Source organism: Scatophagus argus, chromosome 9, assembly GCF_020382885.2.
Source record: "Scatophagus argus isolate fScaArg1 chromosome 9, fScaArg1.pri, whole genome shotgun sequence".
Classification (NCBI taxonomy): Eukaryota; Metazoa; Chordata; class Actinopteri; family Scatophagidae; genus Scatophagus; species Scatophagus argus.
Genome location: NC_058501.1, coordinates 18,038,428 through 18,065,967, shown reverse-complemented (window position 1 = coordinate 18,065,967; position 27,540 = coordinate 18,038,428). Strand labels below are relative to the sequence as shown.

General features: G+C 39.5%; 2 protein-coding genes across 25 annotated transcripts in view; one reads left to right on the top strand and one right to left on the bottom strand.

Moving 5' to 3' along the window:
* Positions 1–9,174, bottom strand: part of LOC124064160 (carcinoembryonic antigen-related cell adhesion molecule 5-like) — a 31,548-nt gene extending 22,374 nt beyond the window's left edge. Inside the window, exon 1 of the mRNA XM_046398352.1 lies at positions 9,032–9,174. Within this exon, the coding sequence (XP_046254308.1) occupies positions 9,032–9,077 (46 nt within the window). The 5' untranslated portion in view covers positions 9,078–9,174. The remainder of the gene's footprint in view (positions 1–9,031) is intronic.
* The window catches only part of LOC124064157 (hemicentin-1-like), a 35,067-nt gene extending 8,049 nt beyond the window's left edge, over positions 1–27,018 (top strand). For 4 of the 24 annotated variants that reach the window (XM_046398335.1, XM_046398332.1, XM_046398330.1 and 1 more), the window contains 21 exons: positions 1,661–1,942; positions 2,434–2,697; positions 3,249–3,530; positions 3,655–3,918; positions 4,269–4,541; positions 4,661–4,912; positions 11,796–12,119; positions 12,859–13,137; positions 13,348–13,611; positions 13,963–14,235; positions 14,355–14,606; positions 21,638–21,916; positions 22,056–22,319; positions 22,893–23,171; positions 23,336–23,596; positions 23,696–23,968; positions 24,088–24,339; positions 24,725–24,830; positions 25,291–25,325; positions 25,485–25,554; positions 25,766–27,018. In XM_046398335.1, the coding sequence (XP_046254291.1) occupies positions 1,661–1,942; positions 2,434–2,697; positions 3,249–3,530; positions 3,655–3,918; positions 4,269–4,541; positions 4,661–4,912; positions 11,796–12,119; positions 12,859–13,137; positions 13,348–13,611; positions 13,963–14,235; positions 14,355–14,606; positions 21,638–21,916; positions 22,056–22,319; positions 22,893–23,171; positions 23,336–23,596; positions 23,696–23,968; positions 24,088–24,339; positions 24,725–24,830; positions 25,291–25,325; positions 25,485–25,534 (4,808 nt within the window). In that variant the 3' untranslated portion in view covers positions 25,535–25,554; positions 25,766–27,018. Of the gene's footprint in view, positions 1–400; positions 725–1,660; positions 1,943–2,433; positions 2,698–3,248; positions 3,531–3,654; positions 3,919–4,268; positions 4,542–4,660; positions 4,913–11,795; positions 12,120–12,858; positions 13,138–13,347; positions 13,612–13,962; positions 14,236–14,354; positions 14,607–20,717; positions 21,051–21,637; positions 21,917–22,055; positions 22,320–22,892; positions 23,172–23,335; positions 23,597–23,695; positions 23,969–24,087; positions 24,340–24,724; positions 24,831–25,290; positions 25,326–25,484; positions 25,555–25,765 lie in introns of all 24 variants that reach the window. The other 20 variants (XM_046398350.1, XM_046398343.1, XM_046398329.1 and 17 more) reach the window with 19 other exon arrangements.
* The last annotated feature ends 522 nt before the right edge of the window (positions 27,019–27,540 follow it).

The following is a 27,540-nucleotide window of genomic DNA, read 5'->3' as shown; positions in this document are numbered from 1 at the left end:
GCTCTGAGAGGTAAAATGTTTGTGAAAATTCACACAAGATGAAATGAGTTTTTCTAATTGATATAAGTGTATCGAGGCATTAGGACAGACCCCTGCGTCTTGTTAGACAAAAGGAACAAAATATGTAGTATGCATTACAAAAAATTTTCCAAACATGTAATACATAGTGTAAGATTATTACTAATTCAGACAAGATAACAAAGGCTGGAATCTCCACTGCTGCACTACAAATAGAAGCTCAGCCTGTACTGTATATGTAAACTCAAAAAGACACGAGTCTAGAAAAACAATCAGTTTCAGTCAATCAGCTTTCAGTTCTGACTTTGTGTCAAAGTGTGAATTAAGCACATCATCGTGTGTCTTCATTAAGTCCTCTCAGACCTGTGACCGTGTCTCTCAGGTTTAACCACAGGAGCTGGTGTGTTGCCAGATGGTCCTCTGAATGCAACTGTTGGACAGACGGTGACGTTCACCCCAACACTGACTCCACCAGGAAAACCACTTCTAACAGTCATATGGAACTTTGATCAGAATAAGAATATAATCACGTTTAATGGTGAAACCCTCACTGAACCAGAGTATGAAGGCAGGATCACCTTCTTCCCTTCTTCTGGATCTCTGGAGCTCAGGAACGTGAATTTAAATGACACTGGAGAATACAGCGTTTTCATTGTACGACAGGGAGAAGCAGCAAAGGATGGAGCCACCACACTGAGAGTTTATGGTGAGCAAATGTTTCACGTTTTCACTCTTTCAGTGCTGTAAGATATATTCAAATTATGTTATTGCATAATGTAATAATAATAATAATAATAATAATAAATAATAATTATTATTTTATGTTACCACTGGTTATTTCACATGACAGACTTGTCATGTGAAATAACCAGTGTGTTTCTTTATTTCTGGGCTTTTTTGTAGTCTGAAGTGGTGGAACTCAGTTGGGTGTTTTCTGTGTTTCTAATGCTTCACAATAATCATACATTAATTAAGATTAAGAACAGTTGATAACTAGTGATGTAGAAATGGAAATATCCTAATAGAAATTTGAAGGTTCATGATAAAAGACATCAATTAAACATTATCTAGTAGTTTATAAAGATGGTAACTTTAGTTAATGCAGTAATCAACATTACTTTTTAACAGTTAAGTAATACAATAATAAGCATTAAACTTTATGAAGGTTTACATTAAGGGTCGTAAAGAGCATTTGTCATTGGTCAGCTGTGGTGCAGTAAAGCTTTTACAATATTACAAGAATAACTTTTAATACTCAGATCACATCATTGTGTAATTATTTTTCAGGATGGGTTTTCATTGATAAAGAAATTTATAGTTTCAAAATCTGTTGATATCAGTGGCATTATATTGCAAATTGATTTAAAAAAAGACTAAATCATGAATCTCTCTGTGTTGTGAAAATTCTTTTGTGAAGACCCCTAATAACCTTTTGGTTTGTGTGTCCTTGTCCTCAAATAACATGTGAACAAATGTTGCTTTTTGTAGCTGCAGGAGCTCGTGTAAACTTTAGAGCAGCAGCCACGAATACTCAGCAGCCCTCGATAAACAAGCGATTCATTACCAGCTGCTGCAGTGTTTCCTCTGCTGTGTCTGTGCTGTGTGTTACCAAGTATCCCACCATGTTGTTTTCCACCCACAGAGCCAGTCTCCAATGTAATGTTAGCTGCCAGCAGCACAGACCTGGTGGAGTTCAACAGCTCCGTCACACTGACCTGCTCCTCCTCTGGATCCTCCCTCTCTTTCCTCTGGCTGAACAGCAGCTCTGAGGTGACAGAAAGTGACAGAGTTCAGCTCACTGATGGAGGCTCCACCCTCACTATAGTCAATGTGACCCGCTATGACCAGGGACCATTCAGGTGTCTCGTGTCCAATCCTGTCAGTGATGACAGCAGCAGCAATGAAGTAAACCTCTCCATCAGCTGTGAGTTACTGACCTGACCAACATCCATCCATCCATCCATTTTCTATACCGCTTATCCGTCAGGGTCGCGGGGGAGCTGGAGCCTATCCCAGCTGACTACGGGCGAGAAGCGGGGTACACTCTGGACTGGTCGCCAGTCAATCACAGGGCCAACACACAAAGACAAACAACCACACACTCTCACACTCACACCTTAGGACAATTTAAAGTAGCCAATTAACCTAACGTGCATGTTTTTGGTATTGTGGGAGGAAGCCGGAGAACTCGGAGAAAACCCACGCAGGCACAGGGAGAACATCCAAACTCCACATAGAAGGACATCTTCATGCAAATACCTGAGAGAGCAAAGTGAAAAACAGCGACAATGTTTATTTTATTTCATTTTTTGTTCTTAAATGTCAACTGTATCATTGCACAGTCAGTGTTGTTTAGAAAGTCTTTTTTTCCGTATTTATTTATTTATTTGCTGTTGTTGTCTTCCCTGCATTCAGATGGCCCAGAAAATATTATTTTGACATCTCCACCACATGAATACTATGCAGTAGGATCAAACTTCATCCTGTCCTGCTCAGCTGACTCCAGACCTGCTGCCATGTTTTACTGGTTTCTGAATGGAGACCAGCTGACTGATACTGGAGCAGAGCTCAGGCTGACAAACATTCAGATGAGTCAGAGTGGAAACTACAGCTGTCAGGCCTTTAACCAGAAAACTGGCAGATATGAAATGTCTCAGTCATCACCTGTGACTGTACTGGGTAAGTTTGACTTTTGTGTTGTTGAATGTGATTGTGGCTTATTAGACGTGATCATCCTGTGAGGTTAGCCAACACTGGTGAAGCTTTGCACCAATAAACAGACATCAGGAAGGATAAGATGTAATAATTAAACTTGCAGAGTGGGTTGGACAGCTACGTCCATCCCTCCTGGACTGTGATCTGTGCTGTGTCAGATTTAATATTGTAATCTGTTGACAGTCAGAGCAACAAATCAACTTTCTAGCAGTCAAGTCTCATGGTAAAGTTCACATTCTCGTGACTGCATGTGTTCATCTAAGTCAAATGCATTAAAATAATTCATTCCCACACTTTACTTTGCTCACATCTATGGAAAAATGTTCCCTTTCTAAGACAAGAAAGGTGGTGAGCGTAAACCCACTGTGTTTTTCACCTACAGTGTGTGTTGCCAATGTCGTGGCAATTTCAAACTCCACAGACTTGGTGGAGTTCCACACCTCTGGCAGTCCTCCCTCTGCTGTGTCTGTGCTGTGTGTTACCAAGTATCCCACCATGTTGTTTTCCACCCACAGAGTCAGTCTCCAATGTAATGTTAGCTGCCAGCAGCACAGACCTGGTGGAGTTCAACAGCTCCGTCACACTGACCTGCTCCTCCTCTGGATCCTCCCTCTCTTTCCTCTGGCTGAACAGCAGCTCTGAGGTGACAGAAAGTGACGGAGTTCAGCTCACTGATGGAGGCTCCAACCTCACTATAGTCAGTGTGACCCGCTATGACCAGGGACCATTCAGGTGTCTCGTGTCCAATCCTGTCAGTAATGACAGCAGCAGCAATGAAGTAAACCTCTCCATCAGCTGTGAGTTACTGACCTGCTTGTGCTCAGCATCTTCATGCAAATACCCGAGAGACTTTAGATTATTGCCACAACTTTTTTCATTATCTATTTATTTATTTGCTGTTGTTGTCTCCCCTGCGCTCAGATGGCCCAGAAAATATTATTTTAACATCTCCACCACTTGAACACTATGCAGTCGGATCAAACATCATCCTGTCCTGCTCAGCTGACTCCAGACCAGCTGCCATGTTTTACTGGTTTCTGAATGGAGACCAGCTGACCGATGCTGGAGCAGAGCTCAGACTGACAAACATTCAGATGAGTCAGAGTGGAAACTACAGCTGTCAGGCCTTTAACCAGAAAACTCTGAGATATGAAACGTCTCTGCTGTCAGTTGTCTCTGTACTGGGTGAGTTTGAATTGTACTGGCAAAGTATGAGTAACAGAGTACTTTAACATGATTATTTTAAAAAAATCTGAAAAACAATACATAAAACTAAGTGAAGTAAAAACATTAAACATCTTTGTTCTGATGAGAAAACACTCATCAAAAACATCCATACATGTGTGGGTGGTGAACATAGTGGAGCGTTTAGCAACTGAAGAGTCACATATTGCTGTGAGGAGTTTGGGGGACACAAAAACAGCTCAGACTTGTGGTGAAAACTCTGATCATCATTTGTTCTCATCATCAACCCGACACGGGAAAAGTCACAAGTCTGTAGACTCACACAAAATCTGTGATCTTTTGCCCAACAGAGAGAATATCAGGTGTTTCTTTGACATCGACAACAAACCTGCCGATTGAGAAGAAGTCTGTCAACTTAACCTGTGAGGCTGCTGGCACTGTATTTAACAGAAGGTGGAAGAAGGATGGCTCAGATCTGATCCTGGCAGACAACATGATGCTTTATGACGAGAACAGAGGGCTGTTTATTGACCCTCTACAGAGAACAGACAGTGGAACATATTCCTGTAACGTCAGTAACCCAGTCAGCGCTGAGGAAGCTACATTCACCATGGATGTTAACTGTAGGTAACAAACTGCAGTGTACCTGCAACACAACACTTTAGATTTTTAAGTCACTTATTGAACAGGCTTGATATTCTTTATTACTTACACTGCTGTAAGGACTTTATCTGTTTTTCAGATGGACCAGACAATGTTCAAATCACAGGTCCAAGTGAGGTACATGTTGGACAGGCCATAAATTTAACCTGCTCTGCTGAGTCCAACCCATCTGCTAGTTACACCTGGATGCTGAATGGGACGGAGATACACAACTCTGCTGTGTTCACTAAAAACACAACAGAGTTTTCTGACAGCGGCGAATACACCTGTCAAGTCACAAATAAAATAACTGAGAGAACGTCATCGGTGCTGCACATATTATCTGTAACAGGTAACAAGATGGTGTTGATTTCACATGTTGTTGATGGTCTTGAATATTGCAGCCCACAATATTATACACCTGCTTCTTCAAGCTTTTTCTCATAAAGTCATTTCCAACAACTAAATGTGTTGGATTTGTTTTAATCTTAAAAAACTTGAACTGAATTGTCCTTTAAAAGAGTAAAATTAAGCCTCACAGTTCTTCATGCTGAGATATCTACTTTGTTAAAAGCTGACACCTACATTACCCACAATGGAACAGAACAGAACTGGCCAGCTGTGAAGACACCTAAAGGGGCAGATTATTATATGCTTTGTATCCACAGGTATGATCAAAGAGTTCCTCAGTGATGTAAAAATCATCTTCTTCTGCTCTTTATTGTTTCTGTCATCCCAGTCACAACATCAGGCTGCTCAGGTGGTTGCATTGCTGGCATAGTAATTGGATGTTTACTCGTTTTTGGAGCAGCTGGTGTTGGAGGATACTACATTTATAAGAAAAAGTAAGTGGATTGTAGCTTTAAGAACTAGAAAAGCAGAATCAGTTGCAGTTATTTTAAATGTAACAAACAGGCTGCTGGTTTGAGTAGCGTCTGATTGCATGATCTCATCTGAACAATGCTTTGTTTTTAATGTTTAGAATCAACAAAAAACAACCTCAACAATCCAACAAAGGTTAGTGCTGATCTGATCATAACTGTGACCATATAGTGTAGGATAATTAATAAACTAGATTATATAACAATTCCGTTGAACACATGAAGGCTTGGATGTAATGAATGAAAATAACATAATTATATTTTTTAATTATTTATGTATTCGTTGCCTTGAAGCAGAGGAGAACGTGTATGAGGAGACTTCAGCTGTATATGAGAACGTTTAAACTCAGTCTGTCCAGTTATGGTAAGTTTTGAACTTTGTGATTTTGATCTTTAGAAAAGAAGGAGACGCATGATGATTATTCATCTTGGTTTACTTTCAGTTACTGACCACTCAAACAGCGACTTTATACTTTAATCATTTATTTTTGTCACGCAGACAATCAGAAAATAAAAATACTTAGCCCTAAGGACCTCAAGATTTTTAGAACTGATACCATTTTTCCTTCAGCCTTTAGGTTGTGGACGTCCAGTGAAACTCAACAGAAGCAGAATTATGAATGTTTCTCAAAGTGTTAGTTGACTTTTTGACCCCTTGGAGGCAGAAAGATGACAGATGTAGCAGCCGTAACGTATTACTGCCTTGTTCACGTTTATGGTCAGTGCATAAGCAAACAAGTTTCTTATTGCTCATCTGGTGCAGAGCAACAGTTGCATTTATGCTCATCTGTGCACTGATCCACAGCTGTGCTGGGGAGGAGAAAGGGGGGCCTCCCTGGGCTATTAGACCTAGACTTCACTTTATTGATCCCTTTGGGATGACTTCCTCAGGGAGGAATTTCCAGCAGCTTATAAAGTAAGGATGCAGCACACAGGGCAGTTTGCAAACGGCCACAAACAACAACTATTTGCAATCAGGTATAATAAAAATTCTTAGCTAAATATGGAAAACAGAGATAAATAAAATGTAAAATAAAATAAATATAGAGAACTGTATATGGAAATATAAACAACTGTATAAGGCTAATAAATTGTTGCACAGGGTGTGGCTTTTATTCCTTCCCTTCTGTCCTCTGTACCCTATTTCCTCCTCCTCCCCCCAAGTGGGGAGTTGTAAAGCCTGATGGCATTGTGGACAAAGGAGTTCTTAAGTCTGTTGGTCCTACACTTGGGAAGGAGCCGTCTTTCACCGAACAGGCTCCTCTGGTTGCTAATGGCGCTCTGCAGGGGGTGGCTAGCATTGTTCATAATATCCCGCAGTTTGTCCAGTGTCCCCCTCTCTGTCACCGTCCACAGAGAGTCCAGCTTCATGCCGACCACAGACCCCAGCCTGATCAGTTTATCCAGTCTGGATGTGTCCTTCTTAGATGTGCTGCCTCCTCAGCACACCACAGAGCAAAAGAGGACACTGGCAACCACAGACTGGTAAAACATCCACAGCAGTTACCCTGTTGCTGCAGGGTTGGAGGCATAGCGTTGTCCAAACTGTGTTGGTATGCTGAAGCATAAAAAGGTGTGACTGAATACTTTTGTCCATATAGTGTATTGTTAACATAAGCACTCTAACAGTGATGGATGAGTTTGCATTCATTTCTCATTTAAGATATTTGAAGCAATCAAATGACTCTTATTGTTTTATACATATTTGTGTACTTTGTGTAATAATTCAGTGTATATATAAGGCTTGCTTTTAATTTTCTCTTCTCCCACTGTGTCCAGCCTCAGCATTGTAAATGCAAAATATTTGGTTGTTTAGTAATAAAGCTGTATATGCAGGTATGTTCTGTTATTATTTACTATTTACTTTGTGGACAAGTCAGAGTTAGCCATCAGACTTAAATATAATATGGATGTATTATATATACATTTGGTCTTATGACAGCTGTAATGCTTTGTCCAAGTTACTGCCCAAAAATTATTCAATAGCTCTTTCTTTCTGAGACTACAGGAAATGAGCAGCAGTTCAAGACACAAAAAGATCTTTTTTAGCTCAGGTTAAATGTCATCTTTATGATCTGACATTTTCCAAAATGCATTTTCCAAAAATCATGTCCATATAATTTGATGATAAGATTTTAGATTTAGGGCGGCACGGTGGTGCAGTGGTTAGCACTGTCGCCTCATAGCAAGAGGGTTCCAGGTTCGAATCCCGGTCTGGGCCCTTCTATGTGGAGTTTGCATGTTCTCCCTGTGCCTGCGTGGGTTTTCTCCGGGTTCTCTGGCTTCCTCCCACAATACCAAAAACATGCACATTAGGTTAATTGGCTACTCTAAATTGCCCCTATGTGTGATAGTGAGAGTGTGTTGTTGTTTGTCTTTGTGTGTTGGCCCTGCGATTGACTGGCGACCAGTCCAGGGTGTACCCCGCTTCTCGCCCGTAGTCAGCTGGGATAGGCTCCAGCTCCCCCGCGACCCTGACGGATAAGCGGTATAGAAAATGGATGGATGGATGGATTTTAGATGTGAAGTGTTGCTGAAGTTAGACAGAAACTCTACAAGCAGAGGTGAGTAGATGATCTGATCATTAAAAGTTATTCTTGTAATATTGTAAAATGTTTACATTTTTTTTACTTTTACTTTTGTCCAGAACATGTCGTTTATCCATCATATTAAACAGATCTCTAAGACCTCCTTCTTTCACCTCCGTTATATTCCTAAGATTTGGAGCATCCTCTCTCAGAGTGATGCTGAAAAACTCATCCATGCTTTTGTTACTTCTAGGCTGGACTACTGCAACTCATTATTATCAGGATGTCCAAATTACTCCATTAATAGCCTGCAGCTGATCCAGAATGCAGCAGCTAGCGTTTTGACTGGACTCAGCAAAAGGGATCATATCTCCCCCATCTTAGCTCCTCTTCACTGGCTTCCGGTAAAATTCAGAATAGACTTTAAAATTCTCCTACTTACATATAAGGCCCTAAATGGACTAGGCCCACCATACCTGCAGGATCTCATAGTCCCATATATTCCCAACAGAACACTCAGATCACAGAGCACAGGTTTACTTGCAGTTCCCAGAATTCATACAAGTAGAATGGGAGGACGAGCCTTTAGCTATCAGGCACCCTTACTGTGGAACCAGCTGCCAATCTGGGTTCAACAGGCAGACACCACCTCCACCTTTAAGACCAGATTTAAAACCTTTTTGTTTAGTAAAGCATATAGTTAGCCTCAAACAAAGTGTGTAGGGCAGGTAGGTACAGTTACAGTCACTTCTTGATATGGCCCTCTGACAAACCTAGTGTCTACTGTCAATATCTGATTAACCTGATTAATCCTAACCCGCACACAATGGGAGTAAACTTAAATGAACTCTTGGTTTCAATAATATTGGCGGTTAAAGAAACATAAGTTTCTTTCCTTAGTTACAGGTGGTCCTCTATGACTCGAGGAACAAAAGCACAAGTTTTGCTCCTTGGCCTTAACTGAACTCTCAGCATTTCAAAGCATTTCGACAGCTCAGTGGCTGACAGAAAATGTATTTTAAACAAGGGCAGCAGAAAAAGACGTAAAAATGTATTCCTTACCCGTAAAAGCCACAGAAAGAATACAAAGCAAAGGTAAAATCTCCATTGATATCTCAGTGAGATCTTAACAGATGAGGGAAGGTCACCAGTCAAGCCTTGACTGTTCTCATGCATGTAAGCTCTGGTGATATGACTTCGTGAGGGCAAAGCTGCCTACGTGTTGTTACAAACTGTCTGCATAACAAGGTGGGACAGCTGTGGCCTAGAGGTTGGAGAAGCGGCTTGTGATCGGAGGGTCACCGGTTTGATTCCCCCACCGGACGGGCAGGAAAAATTTGGGTGTGGTGGAGTGATTAATGTGGAAAATGTTCCCCCCCCCTCCATTAGCTGATGTGCTCTTGAGCAAGGCACTTAACCCCCCAATATGCTCCCTGGGCACTTGTTGCCCACTGCTCCTGTGTGTGTTTCACTGCATGTAATTTGCCGGGTGTTGCATGTGTGTGTTCAACTAAGGATGGGTCAAATGCAGAAGACGAATTCAGTGTGTGTATGTAAAAAATATATATACTGTCAATAAAGCTGATTCTTCTTCTTCTTCTAAACCCGGTGAAGCTGCAAGCTGCAAACCAAAGCTGCAAGACGTTGCCCCCTGTTGGCATAACCGGGGTTGTATTGGCATATTGACTTATGATGAAACAGGGAATATTCCTGTGGTATTAGTAACCCCAGAGACAACAGCTCATACTGGTTCAAAAGGTTTTAGCACAAATTCATACATTAAAGGATGCAAGTGTATGTAATTAACCTTTAGTATGCATGTAGAAAAAGAAGCTTAGTCAGTGTTCATCCATTAGTTTGTTCTAACCAAACCTAGTTGGTCGCTGAATTTAGTTAAATTAACATCATATTCTATGAACAAAAGCAGAATGTTTAACAGGCAGGGACAGCGAGTGTCAATCAAAATGCTATTAATCCCAACATTTTCATGTGTCAGATGGTATTTGATGGAGTGCTGAGGCCATAAGAGTCCAAGATCATACATGATACATTTGTAATATTGTCCAGAAGACAAAAGCCAATTAAAGGAGAAATTTGTAAAATTAATAAAGCTAATAACCATCGATAAATGTATAAATTAATATTTTATGTTAATTAAAGTGCGACCTCATAAATAAACAAACTTCTGGTTTATTTTCATAGAGTCAACTTATTATTTGGTTTTAATTTGTTTGATTTTTGTTTGTGATGTTTATCTGTATTTAAGATTATGTTTGACAAAACCACATCAAATAGATCTTGCAATATTTCAGAGTACAAGTGAGAAGTTTGATCCACTGGTGGCACTTGGAGGGGAAAAGTCAGTTGATCATTAAAGTCATCAGGATTCACTCTCTGGGCGTCTGAGTTTTATGGGAATCCATCAAAGAAATAAACAAAAAGCAAACAGGACACAGAATTTTGTCTCAGTCTTGGTACTGATGTCTTTGTGTCCTGAAGTCACTACTCCACCACTTGGTCACTGCTTGTATCTGCTTACTTTCATCTCTGACACAAGTTTGGTCAAATGTACTCTGATGTGAAGCGTCTGTAACTTCAAACTTAACAAACTTTTAACTCCAAAGTGTCCTCAGCTGAAGTGCTTCAGGACATTATCACTGTTGACTGCTGAACTCTGAGTCCTGCTGTGTGTTAGTGACCATATTAAGTATATGAGAAGATGCACTCCAGTCTGTTAAGGTGTTTCAGTGATGCATAGAGAAACCGTCTCGTTTCTGATTAACTTTTATACATCCATGAAATGATTCTGAATGAAAATCAGCCAATAACGACGGGTGGTCATCAGTCAGAGCACCTTTTGTTAAAAACACCAACAAAATTAGGTATATTTATATGACTTTATAATCTTTGAATGACGGAACCTGAGGGGATCAAAGGTTGCCTGATACAACAGGAAATACCTGCTACCAGTTTCCATATTGTAACCTGTAACTTCAAAATACTAAACTACTGTGAATAAACCCCTCAATGTTTACTCATACTCCAACACTCACTCTTATGTGACCTTCATAAAAATGTAACTCCTTCACAAGAGGAACTTAAAATCTAATTATTGTTGTTAAATTTGCTCTTTGAGTTGTTAATCATCAACAAGGTGGACCTTGAACATCGTTATATAAACCATTCACAGGCACGACGATGGGAAACTTCCTATCACAGAGTAACCAACTTCCTCGTACTCCCTTCATATACTGAGATCAGCATCAGTGTGATCTCAGTATACATAATTGTCTCTGGTCAAACTTGATGAAGCTCTGAATGAAATGGAAACGGCTGTGATTCACTTCATCATCCTGGGAGTCGTCTCACGTGAGCTCTTTAAACTTAATACAGCAGATAGAAACGCGTTTATTCACTCAGCTGTTGCATCTCTTCCTTATTTTGCTCTGGGAGATGTACCTATGTACCCTGTACCTATGTCTCTTATTAGACAATGAAAATTAGTAAATGCAGACACATAACAAAAATCTTTGATAGATAATTGACTACTTTCAACATGAAATGAAGTTTATTACTAATTCAGACAAGATAACAAAGGCTGATCTCTGTTAGCACTTTTAAAAACAAACAACAGTATATCGAGACTGCAATACAAATAGAAGCACAGCCTGTACTGTATATGTACACTCAAAAAGACACGAGTCTAGAAAAAACAATCAGCTTCAGTCAGTCAGGTTTCAGTTCTGACTTTATGTCAAAGTGTGAATTAAGCACATCATCGTGTGTCCTCATAAAGTCCTCTCAGACCTGTGACTGTGTCTCTCAGGTTTAACCACAGGAGCTGGTGTGTTGTCAGATGTTCCTCTGAATGCAGCTGTTGGAGAGAATGTGACGTTCACCCCAACACTGACTCCATCGGAAAACCCACTTCTAACAGTCACGTGGAACTTTGATCAGAATAAGAAAATAATCACTTATAGTGGTGTAACCATCCCGGAACCAGAGTATGAAGGCAGGGTCACCTTCTTCCCTTCTTCTGGATCTCTGGAGCTCAGGAATGTGAATTTAAATGACACTGGAGGATACAGCGTTTCCATTGTACAACAGGGAGAAATAGCAAAGAATGGAGCCACCACACTGAGAGTTTATGGTGAGCAAATGTTTCACATGTTTTCACTCTTTCAGTGCTGTCAGATATATTCAAATTATGTTATTAAATAATGTAATAATAATAATAATAATTAATTTATGTTACCTCTGGTTATTTCACATGACATATTTTTGTGTTGGTTTTTTTTTCACATTTTTTCCGAGCTTTTTCCACTTTTTGTGGTCTGAAGTGGTGGAACTCAGTTGAGTCTGTGCACCCATCAGTATTTAGAGCTAATGCTTCACAATAATCATACATTAATTAAGATTACTTAGGATTTGAATGAACTAACAGTTGACTGGTGATGTAGAATTCATTTGAATGTTCATGATAAAAGATGTCAATTAGACATTATCTAGTAGTTTATAAAGATGTTATCAACTTTAGTTAATGCAGTAATCAACATTTCTTTTTAACAGTTAAGTAATACAATAATAAGCATTAAACTTTATGAAGGTTTGAAGTGATATTAGTACATTTTTATTTGTTGGTTCCTTTTTGTTGACATGCTTTAACTTTTAGCCCAAATTGTAAATTATTGTGCATGATATACTGTGTAAACATTACTTAACAATAATGAACCATTCATTAATGCTCTTTGTGGTCCTTATTGTGATTCTGATAACACATTTCCTTAACTGTAACACAGCATTCTCATGCAAATGCAGTGCAGTGTTTCCTCTGCTGTGTCTGTGCTGTGTGTTACCAAGTATCCCACCATGTTGTTTTCCACCCACAGAGCCAGTCTCCAATGTAATGTTAGCTGCCAGCAGCACAGACCTGGTGGAGTTCAACAGCTCCGTCACACTGACCTGCTCCTCCTCTGGATCCTCCCTCTCTTTCCTCTGGATGAACAGCAGCTCTGAGGTGACAGAAAGTGACAGAGTTCAGCTCACTGATGGAGGCTCCACCCTCACTATAGTCAATGTGACCCGCTATGACCAGGGACCATTCAGGTGTCGCGTGTCCAATCCTGTCAGTGATGGCAGCAGCAATGAAGTAAACCTCTCCATCAGCTGTGAGTTACTGACCTGCTTGTGCTCAGCATCTTCAAGCAAATACCTGAGAGAGTTTAGATTATTACCACAACTTAGTCAGTAGTGACTCTGACTTGTTTTTCATTTGGGTTTTTGTTCTTAAATGTCAGCTGTATCATTGTACAGTCAGTGTTATTTAGAAAGTCTTTTTTTCATTGTTTATTTGCTGTTGTTGTCTCCCCTGCATTCAGATGGCCCAGAAAATATTACTTTGACATCTCCACCACATGAACACTATGCAGTAGGATCAAACATCATCCTGTCCTGTTCAGCTGACTCCAGACCTGCTGCCATGTTTTACTGGTTTCTGAATGGAGACCAGCTGACTGATACTGGAGCAGAGCTCAGACTGACAAACATTCAGATGAGTCAGAGTGGAAACTACAGCTGTCAGGGCTTTAACCAGAAAACTCTGAGATATGAAACGTCTCTGCTGTCAGTTGTCTCTGTAATGGGTAAATTTGAATTGTACTGGCAAAGTATGAGTAGCGGAGTGCTTTAACATGATTATTTTAAAAATAATCTGAAAAACGATACATAAAACTAAGTGAAGTAAAAACATAAAACATTTTTGTTCTGATGAGAAAACACTCATCGAAAACATCCCTACATGTGTGGGTGGTGAACATAGTGGAGCGTTTAGCAACTGAAGAGTCACATATTGCTGTGAGGAGTTTGGGGGACACAAAAACAGCTCAGACTTGTGGTGAAAACTCTGATCATCATTTGTTATCATCATCAACCCGACACGGGAAAAGTCACAAGTCTGTAGACTCACACAAAATCTGTGATCTTTTCCCCAACAGAGAGAATATCAGGTGTTTCTTTAACATCGACAACAAACCTGCCGATTGAGGGGAAGTCTGTCAACTTAACCTGTGAGGCTGCTGGCACTGTATTTAACAGAAGGTGGAAGAAGGATGGCTCAGATCTGATCCTGACAGACAACATGATGCTTTATGACGAGAACAGAGGGCTGTTTATTGACCCTCTACAGAGAACAGACAGTGGAACATATTCCTGTAATGTCAGTAACCCAATCAGTGCTGAGGAAGCTACATTCACCATGGATGTTAACTGTAGGTAACAAACTGCAGTGTACCTGCAACACAAGACTTTAGATTTTTAAGTCACTTATTGAACAGGCTTGATATTCTTTATTTCTTACACTGCTGTAAGGACTTTATCTGTTTTTCAGATGGACCAGACAATGTTCAAATCACAGGTCCAAGTGAGGTACATGTTGGACAGGCCATAAATTTAACCTGCTCTGCTGAGTCCAACCCATCTGCTAGTTACACCTGGATACTGAATGGGACGGAGATACACAACTCTGCTGTGTTCACTAAAAACACACCTGAGCCTTCTGACAGCGGCGCATACACCTGTCAAGTCACAAATAAAATAACTGAGAGAACGTCATCGGCGGTGCACGTATTATCTGTAACAGGTAACAAGATGGTGTTGATTTCACTTTTTGTTGATGGTCTTGAATATTGTAGCTCACAGTATTATACACTTGCTTCTTCAAGCTTTTTCTCATAAATTCATTTCCAACAACTAAATGTGTTGGATTTGTTTTAATCTTAAAAAAATTAAACTGAATTGCCCTTTAAAAGAGTAAAATTAAGCCTCACAGTTCTTCATGCTGAGATATCTGCTTTGTTAAAAGCTGACACCTACATTACCCACAATGGAACAGAACAGAACTGGCCAGCCGTGAAGACACCTAAAGGGGCAGATTATTATATGCTTTGTATCCACAGGTATGATGAAAAGGTTTATTGTTTATTATTTATTGTTTCAGCCATCCCGGTCACAACATCAGGCTGCTCAGGTGGTTGCATTGCTGGCATAGTAATCGCATGTTTACTCGTTTTTGGAGCAGCTGGTGTTGGAGGATACTACGTTTATAAGAAAAAGTAAGTGGATTGTAGCTTTAAGAACTAGAAAAGTTCAATCAGTTGCAGTTATTTTAAATGTAACAGCTCAAATGACCAAGTTTGGACCTAAAGACGTGACTTAGAGACCAGACAGGTCGACTTAAGAGTTTAGTTTGGTAAGAAATAAGCAAAAGTCAAGACCAGACAGGCAAGGAGGGTCCACAAAGGTTCAAAAAGCAGTGAATGAAAGGGAATGAACCTTAAAAATAATTGGCTACATCTAAAATAGATATTTGGTGCACAAAAGTAAATATATTGTTGCTGTGTTGCATTTTTAGTGAATTCATTCATAAACAATCTAATATTAAAATTTAGAAATGATAGCTAATGATTTTCCGATGACTGTAGCCAAATATTAGCAAAACACAAACTGGTTGCTGGTTTGAGTAGCGTCTGATTGCATGATCTCATCTGAACAATGCTTTGTTTTTAATGTTTAGAATCAACAAAAAACAACCTCCACAATCCAACAAAGGTTAGTGCTGATCTGATCATAACTGTGACCATATAGTGTAGAATAACAAATAAACAAAATTATATAACAATTCAGTTGCACAAATGAATGTGTGGATGTAGTGAATGAAAAATAATGTAATCATATTTTTTAATTATTTATTTATTTGTTGCCTTGAAGAAGAGGAGAACGTGTATGAGGAGATGTCAGCCGTATATGAGAACATTTAAACTCAGTCTGTCCAGTGACGGTAAGTTTTGAACTTTGTGATTTTGATCTTTAGAAAAGAAGGAGACGCATGATGATTATTCATCTTGGTTTACTTTCAGTTACTGACCACTCAAACAGCAACTCCATGCTTTAATCATTAATTTGGTCATGCAGATAATCAGAAAATAAAAATACTCGTTAAGCCCTCTCTTGCAACAAGAATGGACCCGAAGACTTTTAGAATTGATACCATTTTTCCTTCATCCTTTAGGTTGTGGACGTCCAGCGAAACTCAACAGGAGCAGGATTATGTATGTTTTTCAAAGTGTTAGTTGACTTTTTGACTCCTTGGAGCAACAGTTGCATTTATGCTCACCTGTGCACTGGGCCGCAGCTGTGCTGGGCTATTGCTGCAGGGTTGGAGGCATAGCATTGTCTGAACTGTGTTGGTATGCTGAAGCATTAAGATTTCCCTTCACTGGAACTAAGGGACTGAGCCCAACCCCTGGATTACAGACCCACACCACACCTGAATTCATCGATAAAGAGGTGTGACTGAATACTTTTGTCCATATAGTGTATTGTTAACATAAGCACTCTAGCATTGATGGATGAGTTTGCATTCATTTCTTATTTAAGATATTTGAAGCCATTAAATGACTCTTATTTTATACATTTTTGTGTACTTTGTGTAATAATTCAGTGTATATATAAGGCTTGCTTTTTATTTTCTCTTCTCCCACTGTGTCCAGCCTCAGCATTGTAAATGCAAAATATTTGGTTGTTTAGTAATAAACCTGTATGCAGGTATGTTCTGTTTATTGTTATGTTAATTGTTTATTATTTACTTGAATTGATACTTTTGATTGTTACCTCATTTAAGTGCAAGTAAACAATAAATACAAACAGTGAAATGTTATTGGCTAAATGAAGTTTATTTCTGATTCTTGACTTAGCTTTGTGGACAAGTCAGAGTTAGCCATCAGACTTATAATATGGATGTATTATATATACATTTGGTCTCATGGCAGCTGTAATACTTTGTCCAAGTTACTGCCCAAAAATTATTCAATAGCTCAGCTGCAAAATGCCTGAATAATGAGGTGAATCCTTGATGCAGAGCACTCTGATGCCAAAAGCTGCAGTGTGCTGCCCTCCTCTGGTCAAACTGTAGTTATTCTGACAGTCTGCTGGAGGAAAGACGTGGAGCAAAGTGGGACTGATGTTGTTTACTCAGCAGGATATCTTCATGGATATTTAATTCTTTCTGAAGCTACAGGAAATGAGCAGCAGTTCAAGACACAAAAAGATCTTTTTTAGCTCAAGTTAAAAGTCACCTTTATGATCTGACATTTTCCAAAGTGCATTTTGCAAAAATCTTGTCCATATAATTTGATGATAGGATTTTAGACTTAGATGAGTGTTGCTGAAGTTAGACAGAAACTCTACAAGCAGAGGTGAGTAGATGTGTTGGTAATTCTTCATAATCAAGGCTTAAATACAACATAGCTCTGTTTACGTATGGTGTTTTGGCTGTTTGGTTTTTTTCACTTTCTTCACAGATCCTGTATCCAGTGTCAATGATGATGCCGACTCCACAAACCTGGTGGAGTTCAGCAGCTCCGTCACACTGACCTGCTCCTCCTCTGAATCCTCCCTCTCTTTCCTTTGGCTGAACAGCAGCTCTGAGGTGACAGAAACTCACTGATATCAACAAATTTTGAAACTATAAATTTCATTAAAAACATCCTGAAAAATAATTACACAATGAAGTCATCTGATCATTAAAAGTTATTCTTGTAATATTGTAAAACCTTTCCTTTTCTTACTTTTACTTTTAGTTTTGTCCAGAACATGTCATTTATCCATCATATTAATTAATCTTTAGCATGCATGCAGACAAAGAAGCTTAGTCAGTCAGAGTGGCCATGAAAGTCCAAGATTGCACATGAAATATTTGTAATATTGTCCAGAAGACAAAAGCCAATTAAAGGAGAAATGTATAAAATAAATAAATCCATCCATTTTCTACACCCGTCCTATACCAGCTGACTATGGACAAGAGGCAAGGTACACCCTGGACTGATCGCTAGTCAATCGCAGGGCCAAATAAATAAATAAAAATCTAATATCTGTCAATAAATGCATGAATGAATATTTTATGTTCATTAAAGTGTGACCTCATAAATAAACAAAAATGTGCTCTGTGAAGGGTGCTTTGAGCTAAATTAAAAACATCACCATGTTACATGTAAAATGCTCACCAAGACATTGCTGACATTCTGATGTTTAGCGGTTATAATGTTTAACATGTTCATCAGCGTAGTTTAACACTGAATAATAAGCACTACAAACAAAGTGCAGCTGAGGCTATGATTACAAATGAGTTATTACAACTCATTCTGAATGGAACATGATGGTCTGAATTATTCATTTCCATCCATCCAGTTATGTCATGAATAAATATCATGATTGTAATGATTTGTGGTATTTTACTTCAGGCCACTAGGTGTCAGTAGCGTTCCTTAATGAGATGTAACTGAACACCTGAAGCTAACAGAGAATGTCGACAGCATTTGGCGCACGTTTAAGCAACAGTTTCGTCTGTTTATTGAGGCCGTGGGACTGGATTCGAAGCCGGATGCCAGAAAGGTAGCCTTACTGCTTACAATAGCTGGCCCACAAGCCATTGGACACTTTTGAAGGGGAGGACTATCGTTTAAAATTGGATAAAGTCCTAGACAAGTTCGAGGCTCATTGCTCTCCAAAGAAGAAGAAGACAGACGAGAAATATGTATTTCGTTCTAGGCTGCAGCGGCACGGCGAAGGTTTTGATAGCTTTTTGACAGGTCTGAAGATAAAAGCACAGTTATGCAAAGACTCAATGATCAGGGACCAGATCGTTTTCGGCATTGAGGACAAAAAAAGTCAGAGAAAGACTCCTCAAAGAAGTGGAACTGACGCTGGAGGGAACAATCAAGGTTTGCCATGCAAGTGAGTTATGTCAAAAACACGTGAAGACGTTTAACGAAATGGCTACTGCTAGCGTGAATGTGAAAGCAAGTGCAGATGTTGGTGTCGTCTCAAAGTCAGATAATGTTCACCAAAGCATGCGAAGAGGACGGAAAAAGGGCTCATTCAATTCAGTTCAATTCAGTTTATTTATATAGCGCCAATTCACAACAAAAGTTATCTCATGACACTTTCCAATTAGAGCAGGTCTAGACCAAATCTTTAATTCAATTGTAATACAGAGAGCCCAACATCCCCCCTTGAGCAAGCACTTGGCAGCCTTTGGTAAGCAATGCAGTAGTTGTCAAGCACTTTGCCAAACATTGTTTTTCAAAAAGACAAGAGAAACAAAAAGTATTGTTGTTGTTGAGTATTCACTTTAAAGAACGGGGGATGTAATTATTTGTGGTATTTTACCTCAGGCCACTAGGTGTCAGTAGCGTTCCTTAAAGAAATGTAACTTTAGGTAAAAAAAAAAGATTAGATTTAGAACAGACAAAGCATGGTTAAGTAATGTAATGTAATTTACTCCGTCTTAACAAAGGCACTCTCATTTTTATGGGAATCCATCAAAGAAATAAACAAAAAACAAATAAGACACAGAATTTTGTCTCAGTCTTGGTACTGATGTCTTTGTGTCCTGAAGTCACTACTCCACCACTTGGTCACTGCTTGTATCTGCTTACTTTCATCTCTGACACAAGTTTGGTCAAATGTACTCTGATGTGAAGCGTCTGTAACTTCAAACTTAACAAACTTTTAACTCCAAAGTGTCCTCAGCTGAAGTGCTTCAGGACATTATCACTGTTGACTGCTGAACTCTGAGTCCTGCTGTGTGTTTGTAACCATATTAAGTACATGAGAAGATGCACTCCAGTCTGTTAAGACGTTTCAATGGTGCACAGAGAAACCGTCTCGTTTCTAATCAACTTTTATACATCCATGAAATGATTCTGAATGAAAATCAGCCAATAACGATGGGTGGTCGATCAGTCAGAGCACCTTTTGTTAAAAACACCAATAAAATGAGGTATTTTTATATGACTTTATGATGACTATTATCTTTGAATGATTGTGTTTTGCCACCAGGAACCTGAGGGGATCAAAGGTTGCCTGATACAACAGGAAATACCTGCTACCAGTTTTCATATTGTAACCTGTAACTTCAAAATACTAAACTACTGTGAATAAACCCCTCAATGTTTAGTCATACTGCAACACTCACTCTTATGTGACCTTCATAAATGTAACTCATAATGTAACTCCTTCACAAGAGGTACTTAAAATCTAATTATTGTTGTTAAATTTGCTATATTAGTTAATCATCAACAAGGTGGACCTTGAAAATCATTATATGAACCTTTTGTAGGCACGATGACAGGAAACTTCCCATCACAGAGTAGCCAACTTCCTCGTACTCCCTTTCATATACTGAAATCAGCATTCAATGTGCTCAAACTGGCAAAGTGAAGGAGTGTGATCTCATTTCTGAATTGGTCAAACTTGATGAGGCTCTGAATGAAATGGAAACGGCTGTGATTCACTTCATCGTCCTGGGAGTCGTCTCACGTGAGCTCTTTAAACTTAATACAGCAGATAGAAACGTGTTTATTCACTCAGCTGTTGTATCCCTTCCTTATTTTTCTTTAGGAGACAAAATGTTTGTGAAAATTCACCTTTCACCACATAAGATGGTATGAGTTTGTCTTATTGATATAAATACATCAAGACATTAGGACAGAATTAGTTTTTAAAAATAAACATCAATATATCAAGACTGCAATACAAATAAAAGCTCAGCCTATACTGTATGTACTCTCAAAAAGACACTACAGTCTAGAAAAAACAATCAGTTTCAGTCAATCAGCTTTCAGTTCTGACTTTATGTCAAAGTGTGAATGTCCTCATTAAGTCCTCTCAGACCTGTGACTGTGTCTCTCAGGTTTAACCACAGGAGCTGGTGTGTTGCCAGATGGTCCTCTGAATGCAACTGTTGGAGAGAATGTGACGTTCACCCCAACACTGACTCCATCAGGAAAACCACTTCAAACAGTCATATGGAAATTTAATAACACATTTGGTAACAGAATTATAATGACTTTTAGTGGTGTAACCCTCATTGCACCAGAGTATGAAGGCAGGGTCGCCTTCTTCACTTCTACTGGATCTCTGGAGCTCAGGAATGTGAATTTTAATGACGTTGGAGAATACAACGTTTCCATTATACGACAGGGAGAACAAGCAAAGGATGGAGCCACCACACTGGGAGTTTATGGTGAGCAAATGATTCACATGTTCATGTCTCTCTTTCAAAGCTGTAACATAATAACAATAATCATAATTAATCCAGGATGAAAAACATGCAGTAATGTTTATTATAAAGACCTTGATAACCTTTTTTCCGATTTAGCTCCTCATCATCTTACTGCTTAGCAGATGTAAGTTAGATTCTTACTAACTTCATCAGCAGACAAAAAATTCTCAGATGTCACTGCAGGTGTTGAAAGTCTGATACTGGATCAGTTTATATCGAGATTTGATAAATGTCACTTGGCCGCTGATGAAGAGCTGACTTCAATGTTATGTTAAAAAACCAGGTAATGGATGCACTGAGTCTGCAGATTTTTAGGCAGACCTGTATGGTCTGTACATATTTAGCTCCTATTGGAGCTTTTATTAAATTGCACTGAATTATATGTAAAAATAATAAAGGCTAATAGTTTGGCGCAAGATCCAAAAACGTGAATTCCTCTATGATGCATAAATTCTTTTGTGAAGACCCCTAATAACCTTTTTGGTCTGTGTATCATTGTCCTCAAATAACGTGAAAAAATGTCCCACCATGTTGTTTTCCACCCACAGAGCCAGTCTCCAATGTAACGTTAGCTGCCAGCAGCACAGACCTGGTGGAGTTCAGCAGCTCCGTCACACTGACCTGCTCCTCCTCTGGATCCTCCCTCTCTTTCCTCTGGCTGAACAGCAGCTCTGAGGTGACAGAAAGTGACAGAGTTCAGCTCACTGATGGAGGCTCCACCCTCACTATAGTCAATGTGACCCGCTATGACCAGGGACCATTCAGGTGTCTCGTGTCCAATCCTGTCAGTGATGGCAGCAGCAATGAAGTAAACCTCTCCATCAGCTGTGAGTTACTGACCTGCTTGTTTTCAGCATCTTTGCTGACAACATCTACATGCAAATACCTGAGAGAGTTTAGGTTATTGCCACAACTTTTTTCATTATTTATTGATTTATTTGCTGTTTTTCTCTCCCCTGCATTCAGATGGCCCCGAAAATATTATTTTGGCATCTCCACCACATGAACACTATGCAGTAGGATCAAACATCACCCTGTCCTGCTCAGCTGACTCCAGACCAGCTGCCATGTTTTACTGGTTTCTGAATGGAGACCAGCTGATTGATACTGGAGCAGAGCTCAGACTGACAAACATTCAGATGAGTCAGAGTGGAAACTACAGCTGTCAGGGCTTTAACCAGAAAACTCTGAGATATGAAACGTCTCAGTCATCACCTGTGACTGTACTGGGTAAGTTTGACTTTTGTGTTGTTGAATGTGATTGTGGCGTATTAGACGTGATCATCCTGTGAGGTTAGCCAACACTGGTGAAGCTTTGCACCAATAAACAGACATCAGGAAGGATAAGATGTAATAATTAAACTTGCAGTGTGGGTTGGACAGCTACGTTCATCCCAGCTGGACTGTGATCTGTGCTGTGTCAGATTTAATATTGTAATCTGATGACAGTCAGAGCAACAAATCAACTTTCTAGCAGTCAAGTCTCATGGTAAAGTTCACATTCTCGTGACTGCATGTGTTCATCTAAGTCAAATGCATTAAAATAATTCATTCCCACATTTTACTTTGCTCACCTCTATTGAACAATGTTCCCTTTCTAAGACAAGAAAGGTGGTGAGCGTAAACCCACTGTGTTTTTCACCTACAGTGTGTGTTGCCAATGTTGTGGCAATTTCAAACTCCACAGACTTGGTGGAGTTCCACACCTCTGGCAGTCTGTTCTGCTCCTCCTCTGGATCCTCCCTCTGCTGTGTCTGTGCTGTGTGTTACCAAGTATCCCACCATGTTGTTTTCCACCCACAGAGCCAGTCTCCAATGTAATGTTAGCTGCCAGCAGCACAGACCTGGTGGAGTTCAACAGCTCTGTCACACTGACCTGCTCCTCCTCTGGATCCTCCCTCTCTTTCCTCTGGCTGAACAGCAGCTCTGAGGTGACAGAAAGTGACGGAGTTCAGCTCACTGATGGAGGCTCCAACCTCACTATAGTCAATGTGACCCGCTATGACCAGGGACCATTCAGGTGTCTCGTGTCCAATCCTGTCAGTAATGACAGCAGCAATGAAGTAAACCTCTCCATCAGCTGTGAGTTACTGACCTGCTTGTGCTCAGTGTCTTTGCTGACAACATGCATACATTGACAAGGTTTTTTGTCTTTTGTCTTCATAATATTGCATTTACTTACTTATCACTCATTTTGGTGCTTTTTTTTCTTCTTTTGTGCTGTCTGTGTGTTTTCTTTCCTGCAGATGGCCCCGATAATGTTATTTTAACATCTCCACATGAACACTATGCAGTAGGATCAAACATCACCCTGTCCTGCTCAGCTGACTCCAGACCTGCTGCCATGTTTTACTGGTTTCTGAATGGAGGCCAGCTGACTGATACTGGAGCAGAGCTCAGACTGACAAACATTCAGATGAGTCAGAGTGGAGACTACAGCTGTCAGGCCTTTAACAATAAAACTCTGAGATATGAAACATCTCTGCTGTCAGTTGTTTCTGTACTGAGTAAGTTTGAATTGTACTGGCAAAGTATGAGTAACAGAGCGCTTTAACATGTCACAAATCTGTAGACTCACGCAAAATCTGTGATCTTTTCCCCAACAGGGAGAATATCAGGTGTTTCTTTGACATCGACAACAAACCTGCTGATTGAGGGGAAGTCTGTCAACTTAACCTGTGAGGCTGCTGGCACTGTATTTAACAGAAGGTGGAAGAAGGATGGCTCAGATCTGATCCTGACAGACAACATGATGCTTTATGACGAGAACAGAGGGCTGTTTATTGACCCTCTACAGAGAACAGACAGTGGAACATATTCCTGTAAAGTCAGTAACCCAGTCAGTGCTGAAGAAGCTGCATTCACCATGGATGTTAACTGTAGGTAACAAACTGCAGTGTACCTGCAACACAACACTTTAGATTTTTAAGTCACTTATTGAACAGGCTTGATATTCTTTATTACTTACACTGCTGTAAGGACTTTATCTGTTTTTCAGATGGACCAGACAATGTTCAAATCACAGGTCCAAGTGAGGTACATGTTGGACAGGCCATAAATTTAACCTGCTCTGCTGAGTCCAACCCATCTGCTAATTACACCTGGATGCTGAATGGGACGGAGATACACAACTCTGCTGTGTTCACTAAAAACACAACAGAGTTTTCTGACAGCGGCGAATACACCTGTGAAGTCACAAATAAAATAACTGAGAGAACGTCATCGGCGGTGCACATATTATCTGTAACAGGTAACAAGATGGTGTTGATTTCACATGTTGTTGATGGTCTTGAATATTGCAGCCCACAGTATTATACACCTGCTTCTTCAAGCTTTTTCTCATAAATTCATTTCCAACAACTAAATGTGTTGGATTTGTTTTAATCTTGCAAAAGAACCCCACTGAATTGCCCTTAAAAAGAGTAAAATTAGTCACCACAGTTGCTGTCTGATATCTGCTTTGTTAAAAGCTGACACCTACATTACCCACAATGGAACAGAACAGAACTGGCCAGCTGTGAAGACACCTAAAGGGGCAGATTATTATATGCTTTGTATCCACAGGTATGATGAAAGAGTTCCTCAGTGATGTAAAAATCATCTTCTTCTGCCCTTTATTGTTTCTGTCAACCCAGTCACAACATCAGGCTGTTCAGGTGGTTGCATTGCTGGCATAGTAATTGGATGTTTACTCGTTTTTGGAGCAGCTGGTGGTGGAGGATACTACGTTTATAAGAAAAAGTAAGTGGATTGTAGCTTTAAGAACTAGAAAAATCAGTTGCAGTTATTTTAAATGTAACAGCTCAAATGACCAAGTTTGGACCTAAAAACATGACTTAGAGACCAGACAGGTCGACTTAAGAGTTTAGTTAAAGTTAAGGTAAGAAATAAGCAAAAGTCAAGACCAGACAGGCAAGGAGGGTCCACAAAGGTCCAAAAAGCAGTGAGTGAATATGAATGAACCTTAAAAATAATTGGCTACATCTAAAATAGATCATTGGTGCACAAAAGTAAATATATATATGTGTTGCATTTTTAGTGAATTCATTCATAAACAATCTAATATTAAAATTTAGAAATGATATTTAATGATTTTCCGATGACTGTAGCCAAATATTAGCAAAACACAAACTGGTTGCTGGTTTGAGTAGCGTCTGATTGCATGATCTCATCTGAACAATGCTTTGTTTTTAATGTTTAGAATCAACAAAAAACAACCTCCACAATCCAACAAAGGTTAGTGCTGATCTGATCACAACTGTGACCATATAGTGTAGAATAACAAATAAACAAAATTATATAACAATTCAGTTGCACAAATGAATGTGTGGATGTTGTGAATGAAAAATAATGTAATCATATTTTTTAATTATTTGTTTATTTTTTGCCTTGAAGCAGAGGAGAACGTGTATGAGGAGATTTCACCTGTACGTGAGAACGTTTAAACTCAGTCTGTCCAGTTACGGTAAGTTTTGAACTTTGTGATTTTGATCTTTAGAAAAGAAGGAGACGCATGATGATTATTCATCTTGGTTTACTTTCAGTTACTGACCACTCAAACAGCGACTTTATACTTTAATCATTTATTTTTGTCATGCACATAATCAGAAAATAAAAATACTTGTTAAGCCCTAAGGAACTCAAGATTTTTAGAACTGATACTATTTTTCCTTCAGCCTTTAGGTTGTGGACGTCCAGTGAAACTCAACAGAAGCAGAATTATGAATGTTTCTCAAAGTGTTAGTTGACTTTTTGACCCCTTGGAGGCAGAAAGATGACAGATGTAGCAGCCGTAACGTATTACTTATTACTTGTTCACATTTATGGCTAATGCATAAGCAAACAAGTTCCTTATTGCTCATCTGGTACAGAGCAACAGTTGCATTTATGCTCACCTGTGCACTGATCCACAGCTGTGCTGGGGAGGAGAAAGGGGGGCTTCAGACTTCACTTTATTGATCCCTTTGGGATGACTCACTCATGGAAATTGAATTTCCAGCAGCTTATAAAGTAAGGCACACATGGCAGTTTGCAAACAGCCACAAACCACAGGTATAATAATAAGATAAAAAAAAGATAAAAAAAAAAATTCTTAGCTAAATATGGAAAACAGAGATAAATAAAATGTAAAATAAAATAAATATAGAGAACTGTACATGGAAATATAAACAACTGTATATGGCTAATAAATTGTTGCACAGCATGTGGCTTCCATTCCTTCCCTTCTGTCCTCTGTACCCTATTTCCTCCTCCTCCCCCTAAGTGGGGAGTTGTAAAGCCTGATGGCATTGTGGACAAAGGAGTTCTTCAGTCTGTTGGTCCTACACTTGGGAAGGAGCCGTCTTTCACCGAACAGGCTCCTCTGGTTGCTAATGGCGCTGTGCAGAGGGTGGCTGGCATTGTCCATAATATCCCGCAGTTTGTCCAGTGTCCCCCTCTCTGTCACCGTCCACAGAGAGTCCAGCTTCATGCCGACCACAGACCCGGCCCCAGCCTGATCAGTTTATCCAGTCTGGATGTGTCCTTCTTAGATGTGCTGCCTCCTCAGCAAAAGAGGACACTGGCAACCACAGACTGGTAAAACATCCACAGCAGTTACCCTGTTGCTGCAGGGTTGGAGGCATAGCGTTGTCCAAACTGTGTTGGTATGCTGAAGCATAAAAAGGTGTGACTGAATACTTTTGTCAGTATAGTGTATTGTTAACATAAGCACTCTAACAGTGATGGATAAGTTTGCATTCATTTTTCATTTAAGATATTTGAAGCCACTAAGTGACTCTTATTGTTTTATACATTTTTGTGTACTTTGTGTAATAATTCAGTGTATCTATAAGGCTTGCTTTTAATTTTCTCTTCTCCCACTGTGTCCAGCCTCAGCATTGTAAATGCAAAATATTTGGTTGTTTAGTAATAAAGCTGTATATGCAGGTATGTTCTGTTATTATTTACTATTAACTTTGTGAACAAGTCAGAGTTAGCCATCAGACTTAAATATAACATGTATGTATTATATATAAATATAGTCTCATGGCAGCTGTAATACTTTGTCCAAGTTATTGCCCAAAAATTATTCAATAGCTCAGCTGCAAAATGCCTGAATAATGAGGTGAATCCTTGATGCAGAGCACTCTGATGCCAAAAGCTGCAGTGTGCTGCCCTCCTCTGGTCAAACTGTAGTTATTCTGACAGTCTGCTGGAGGAAAGACGTGGAGCAAAGTGGGACTGATGTTGTTTACTCACTATCAAGTTTCCTTGGCCGACCACTGTGTCTACGATCCTAAACCTTGCCCGTTTCTTTGTGCTTCTTCAAAAGAGCTTGAACAGCACATCTTGAAACCCCAGTCTGGTAGTAACACCAAATATTGATTTGATTTAGATTTTTCTTTTGTTCACTGACTTTGCATTTTGTAAACTGCTAAAAGTAAACAGTTATTATTTATATTTTTTGACA